Source organism: Phallusia mammillata, chromosome 1 (genome assembly GCF_965637545.1).
Source record: "Phallusia mammillata chromosome 1, kaPhaMamm4.hap1.1, whole genome shotgun sequence".
Lineage (NCBI taxonomy): Eukaryota > Metazoa > Chordata > Ascidiacea > Phlebobranchia > Ascidiidae > Phallusia > Phallusia mammillata.
The window spans coordinates 10,519,458-10,525,923 of record NC_137252.1 but is presented as its reverse complement, the minus strand read 5'-3'; the positions used below and the strand labels follow the sequence as shown (position 1 = coordinate 10,525,923).

General features: G+C 37.1%; 1 protein-coding gene across 1 annotated transcript; it reads left to right on the top strand.

Moving 5' to 3' along the window:
- The first annotated feature begins 1,366 nt into the window (after nt 1–1,366).
- LOC145204480 (uncharacterized) lies at nt 1,367–4,796 on the top strand. The gene is made up of 7 exons (XM_080077051.1): nt 1,367–1,524; nt 2,367–2,570; nt 2,705–2,764; nt 2,947–3,036; nt 3,333–3,488; nt 3,740–3,839; nt 4,161–4,796. Exons 1-7 carry the CDS (start codon nt 1,402–1,404, stop codon nt 4,373–4,375), a joined length of 948 nt encoding a protein of 315 aa, XP_079933177.1. The 5' UTR covers nt 1,367–1,401; the 3' UTR covers nt 4,376–4,796.
- Nucleotides 4,797–6,466: the final 1,670 nt, after the last annotated feature.

Sequence of the window (6,466 nt, the reverse complement as noted above, 5' to 3'; positions counted from 1 at the left end):
GGGGCGTGGGTAATAAACCTGTACTTCGTCGTACATATTGCTCTTAGTTATTTTCTGTTCCTGCCATGTTGATTCACACCGGCTACAGTATTAGCAACGACAAGCACAGTTTTTTTCTCTTGAATGATAAGTAAATATTCATTTGTGTTAGTGCCAGCAAAAATTTAAAAATAGAAAACTGAGTTAGTTTTAGCGACGTTGGTTTATCTACGCACAACAAAAACAATGCAGAAATCCAACTGCTTACATTGTCGACGTGCAGTACGACAAAGCTCTGTGGGTGCCCATGGTGTTTTGACATGGTCCAGTTCATACAAACATACCTTTTTGTGAAACTAACCCTACGAGTGCAAGTTATAAACGTCGTCTATTGCAATAGAGTGCAATTCGGTTATATAGAGAGACTTCCATGGTCCTAACAAACGTCGTATTTTGTGGGTTTTGACGTTTGCCAACCGGTTTTAGTCCCTAAAATTTGTAATTTCGACTGTTACAACTGTGTGTTAACATTTCTGATAATTTACATCACAGTCTTACATATATAACACTGAAATACGATAGATAGGCCGAATTATACATACACCAACGTCATACAACCAGCGTCATTTCCGGCCAATAATGCTACGTGTGTAGGTAAATTTACAAGGAACTCGAATCGCGCTACAGTCCCATTGTTGCTGCAATTTATTTATGGTATAATGCTTTGGCTGAAGCTTAGTGTTATAACGGGATTTGCGGATTTGTGTGGAATGTTATTTTTATTACTTGTTGTAAATTGAAATTTTACCTGCGATGTTAAACTGAAGTTTATTTCTATATTTGATAATGCCGTTGTCACATGCTTATTTCCGTTGCTTGAAAAGGGCTGCGTACTTTAGACCCGAGAACATGGGCTAATATGTTGGAGTTTACTGTACTGTGTTCCTGTGGGTTTTTACTGTAGATATTACTACATTTTAAAAAAAAGTTTGAAACGCAACAGTACTATTGACTGCCAACAACGGTTTGTGTTAAGAAAAGGCAACAAATTTTAAGTTTTAGTTTAGACTGGATCGTTTATTAGGCCAACCCGAAGTTTTTCGGCCATATTCTCGACTTAAATGTCATTTTTACCGATAGAGATATGTATATTTTGGTTGGTTTTATCAAGAAAATGTATTTTTTGCTTTTTGTGCGGTTATTGTTAGTCGTACGTCTCCAGTTGAAATAATTCTTAATTGTTGAAATTGTTTTATAATGAAACAAAAAAATCATGTTTGCATCAACATGGTATTTGTTAAAACTCCGTGACAAACAAATCCATTGTTTCATTCGAATTAAAAACTTTTGTACATTACCCCGACATTCTACGCAGTTTGTAGGAAATTGAAACTTGTCCAGTTTCATTTGTGTCACAACGAAATGCACACTCAGCAGGTCCATCAGCAGATTGACAGCCAAGGCGTTTTAGTTGGAATGCCAAGCAGCAATGCTAACGGCGAAGCCAGAATGCGCCGAAACAAGAAGAACTTACGAGCGCTCGGGGTAAATAGTTGATTAATTCCAATTTTGTATGACAAAAATTGGTGTTGCGTGTTTTATTTGTTTAATTACGATGTAGGATTAATTCTTATTTAATCAATATACACGATTGGAATTTAAGGCCATATATTTAATAGGAAAACGGTGTATTTGGTTGTGATTTCCCACTCATCCAGTTTAAACCACTCTTGCAGCTTTTAAAACCACTATTTAGCAATAGTTGGTATTGCAACGTGAAAATTCATACTGAGGTATGACTGGCTTCAGTATTACGCGATAGTGTGTCACACAACAGGACAATGAATGCAAGGGCTTTTGTCACAGCGATGGCAAATCTAAAAATACAACCTATTACGATTTGTCGACATGTAGACATAGTTAACAGTATGAGCGTACGAATTGACCTGACTGATTTTATTCTATAAATAAAATGTTAACTAATTGTTTCACAGTAGTCAAATTTCTTTCCACCCTGTTTCCACAACACCGCCATTTTTTACATGACAAAACTTTTTAGTGGGTCTGTTCACGTATGAACTGATTAGGTGCTAACCGTTTTTGACCACGCCCTGTTAGTCATCTAAAATCTTAATGTAGCCATGTGGTGAAATGTATGTTTTTGCGTTTTAAAACTTCGTTTTATCTGCATGAGCTTAAAACTTAACAGGGTTTAAACAAGAAATAACTTTTAATCAGAAAAGTTGAATTTAAAGTTTTTAGCAAGATCCTAATTTTTCTCAATAAAAATAATACCCCCTGCTCCAAGCTGGGTAATATTGTATTTCAGTAAAGCTTTGTTCGAAGTACAAATTTTAAAGCAACTAAATTATTCCATTGTTCTGTAGACAACGGAAACTGTCCTTGGCCTGATCTGCTCATTGCTTGGAACTGTCGCGGTCGCATACATCAACAACCAAGAAGATCATACATACGATCCATGCTACTATGGAAGTAGTTCATACAGTTCCAACTACTATCCTTGTCCATATTACAGTACATACCTTAGATACCGTTACAACGTCGGTGAAGGTCTTTGGGGAGGAGTTTGGGTAATAAATTTAAAACTAGTTGAAGTTAGAGTAATATTTAAGAAAATTAGATCAACAAACTATTATCTACCTGATCCGCTTCCACGATATTTGCTAAAAAAACGAACATTGGTATTAACAAATACGATTTGCAGGTCATTGTTGGTGGATCTTTGGGAATTGCTTGTGGAAAGAAAACTGTTTCTTCGTGCTTGGTATGTAAACAAACTTTGTAGTAACTGGCATTGTATTTCTGACCATCCAACCTTTTTCGTTATTGCTAGTAATAATTGCGGTTGTAAAGTACTTGTTTCTGGAACCACTTGTTCCAATTTAAATGTACATAATCCATTTTTCCTTTTTGTACAAACAACATGAAACATAACATTTTTTCCAGGTTAATTGTCATTTGGCTTTTTCGATCGTTGCAGCCATCTTCTCTGCTATCATGTTCGCAACAGCGATACCAATGGCATTTATATATGAGGTAAGGTAGTTTTGTATCTTTGTACGTAGTGTACAATTTGTGTCGAATAGCGCGCGTTTGGTGTTGCTGTCGCTCATTCCAACATTGTTGCTAATTGAGGAGAAGCGAACTCACAAGAAATGACTTGACTCGGCTTAGTGTGCGACTCTAATGCAATGACTTGTTCTCCACGGCTGCATGCTATATGACTTTAACTTAAGACTGTACGAAATTACAATTACCATATGTTTATTGGTTTGCTATAGCGTTTAAGACCATGCATGCTTTTTATCAAAAGTCCATCAAATTTTTCGCAGAGTTACAGCTTTGGAGTGGGAATCGAGGTTACTATTGTAGTGCTCAGTTTCGTCAGTTTGGTGCTGTGCATTGCTAGTGCTGCTCTGTGTTGTTGTGCTTCTCCGATTAATATGGGGTCTTCAAACTGTTGCGGGAGCTGCTGCGACCAAAATCAAGTGGGGAATTTCATTGAAAAAAATGTTTGACAGTCATAAAGTAATATTAAAGAAAGTTGTCCATTCAAATGTGCCCCTGATTATTTAATTAAACCAGTGGACATATATTTTTCTTTATTCACGGCTTCCTATTTTAATAAAGGTCGCCTGTGTATCCACTAAATCCGAACAAAATTGTATCAACAGGCGTGTACATCTACCAAAAGTAGCTTTTGCAACGGACGTTTTATCCATAATCATTTCATTTGCAGCAGCTGTCAGGGGGCAATGTGATGTATGTGGCGACCAACCAAGCCTTTGGACAAAGACCGCAACAGACGATGGTTCAAACTGTGCCCTATGTTGTGCAAGGTTAGATTACTAAAAAAACATGGCAATTTACATCTTTCTGCGGTTGTGCCTTAATTACACCCCTGGTAGTACTTATAACACAATGGGTCCGAGCGACCATGTTGTAAATTCCCAATTCTCTTCTGGTGGTTGTTTAACATTTTGCTTTGTGGGAATGAAAATTCTTTATGCGTACACGTGTTTGTCAATGAAAATAGAACAGAACAGTTAAATCTGCAGTGTTTATATCATCCATGCCTTACTGAAACGTAAAGTTCTGGATGTACACGTGATAAACACTAGTACTTTACTGGACACTGAATATGAACTTCATTTATCCAGGCGTTCCCGATACCGCTATCCCCCAAACGGTTTACTTACAAGCTGCCCCACAGCAACAGCCCCACCAAACGTCATTGCAACCCACAACAAGCAGTCACACAGTGGCGCCACAAAGCTACACGACTGGTGCTGCACAAGCGAAGCACCAGGAGGCGTTTAACACCGCAGACACCACCCAGTTAACGGATGACGACCAACCTCCATTATACGAGTAAGAAGGGAAAGGCGTTTTACAAACCAAATAAGTGTTAGTCCACAATTTACCTTGGTATATAGAACAATACGATTGCCCGCTACGTTGATAAAAAGATTACGCAAGAAATTTCCCTAAATGAACCACACAGACACAAATTGTGTACAAGATACTAGCAATAAGTGTACATACTATTTCAACACATGTCGGTTTGCTGTTGTATTGTTTGTTTGTATATATATTTCATTTGCAGTTTTGCCTTGTGGTTTACTTTTTTATCCGCACTGGCACATCGAAACAGTTAAGTTTACCGTTAACACTGTTAGGTGATAAAAACTATTTTAGTTTTCTTTTAAAAAACAACAACGACTGAATGGTTAAGGTTGTACCGCTGCAAAGAATTTAAACTTTAAAGAATGTGCATCTTTGTTTCCGAAACCACAATCTACTGTTTGTACAGAAAATACAAAATTAAAAAAAAAACTGAACAAAAATCATCATGTGAAATGTATACACAGACAGCTTTCCAACCTACAGAGAGCTGCTGCAAATTCTACAACAAGACTAGTGGTCACGCATTATAATATTTATCTAACTTGTACGTCTTCTGTTTTTTTGTAAATCAGTCATGACGTGCAATCGTTAGTTTTGTTGAGCACACAGTCATAAATGTTTATGTACGTGCTTTAAAATTTTGCATAGCTTGACGTTAAATATCAATACTTCATTTGAGCGACTGCACATTTTGGCACGTGCACATTTTCGAAAAATGTGCACACATTTTGACCTGCACAGTTTTGTGCAAAAACGCTCGCATGCCCGTCTCCAATTAGGGTCGTGCTTGACCGAACCAAGAACAATCAATTTTTTATGCTCGGTCGCACGGTTGCATTAACAAATCCGAGCGTTGAACATCACTATGAAAGCGTACCACGAATTGATTACTTGCTTAATTGCACAATAATGCAACAGGCCAATCACAAACAGGTTTGCTGACATCAGATTAAACGTTTGATTTGTTCACTGCTGATGTACGGAAGCAGGATCCTTACGAATATAAGTGACTCCTTTTTAAAAACTTATAGTGGAGCACGCGTACCCAAATTTGTTTTCAATTAGGTTTGTTAATTAAAAACCGTTGATGTTTTACCTAGCGTTGGCTTATATATTTATGCAGGAGGGACCTCTGCAGCTTAAATACGACCTTGGGGGCTGAAACGGGGGCATTGAAATAAGTAAAAAAAACTGTAAAGGGAAACGGTGCGTGACCGTCACGATGCACCGATCGAGCGTGATCGTCTGGACAGAACAATTGCAGTTTTGGCCCATCAATGGTACCAAGTTGAAAGCAATGAGCTCTGTCTGAAGTGTGTGGTATCATGTTGAATTGCACATTAGCTTGTTTATATCTCAAGTGCAAAAACCTAGCTTGTTAAAGATTAGGCTCATAAGAGTCATAATTATCGCATTGATATTGTACGTGAAATGAAATCGTTTCGATTTTTGTCAGTTATAAGGGGGGGCGTTTATAAGTTATGTAGACCTAAAAGAGGCGGTACAGGAAAAAAAGTTGGGTAATAGTGGTGTAAATCGACAACGTTTTATTGTGATTTTGAAGTAAAATTGACCTGTGATGTTAAACTGAGGTTTATTTCTAGATATTTAATAATGTCGTTGTCACTCGAATATAACCATTGTTTGAAACAGGCTACGTAATACATTAGAACCGAGAACATGGGCTAACGATGTTGGCGTTTAGTGCACTGTGGTCCTGTGGATTTTTACTGTAGATGTAAATACTGCATTGAATGAAAAGGGTTTAAAACAACAACATTATTAAATGGCTTGGGTTAGGCTTAGGCAACAAATATCAAAATTAAGTTAAACTAGATTGCGTAATATGGTAAACATATACTTTTCTTTAAAAATTGTTTTTAGGAAAGAAACTAGAAATACGCAATCTAGTTTCGATATTTCGGTTTTACGTAAGCAACAGGATAGATCTTTTTATGCGGTTATTGTTAGTTGTATGTCTCCAGTTGAAATAATTCTCATTTTAGAGGTATTTAGATTGTTTTATTATGAAATGGAGTATGCTTGCAGAACAAAACAT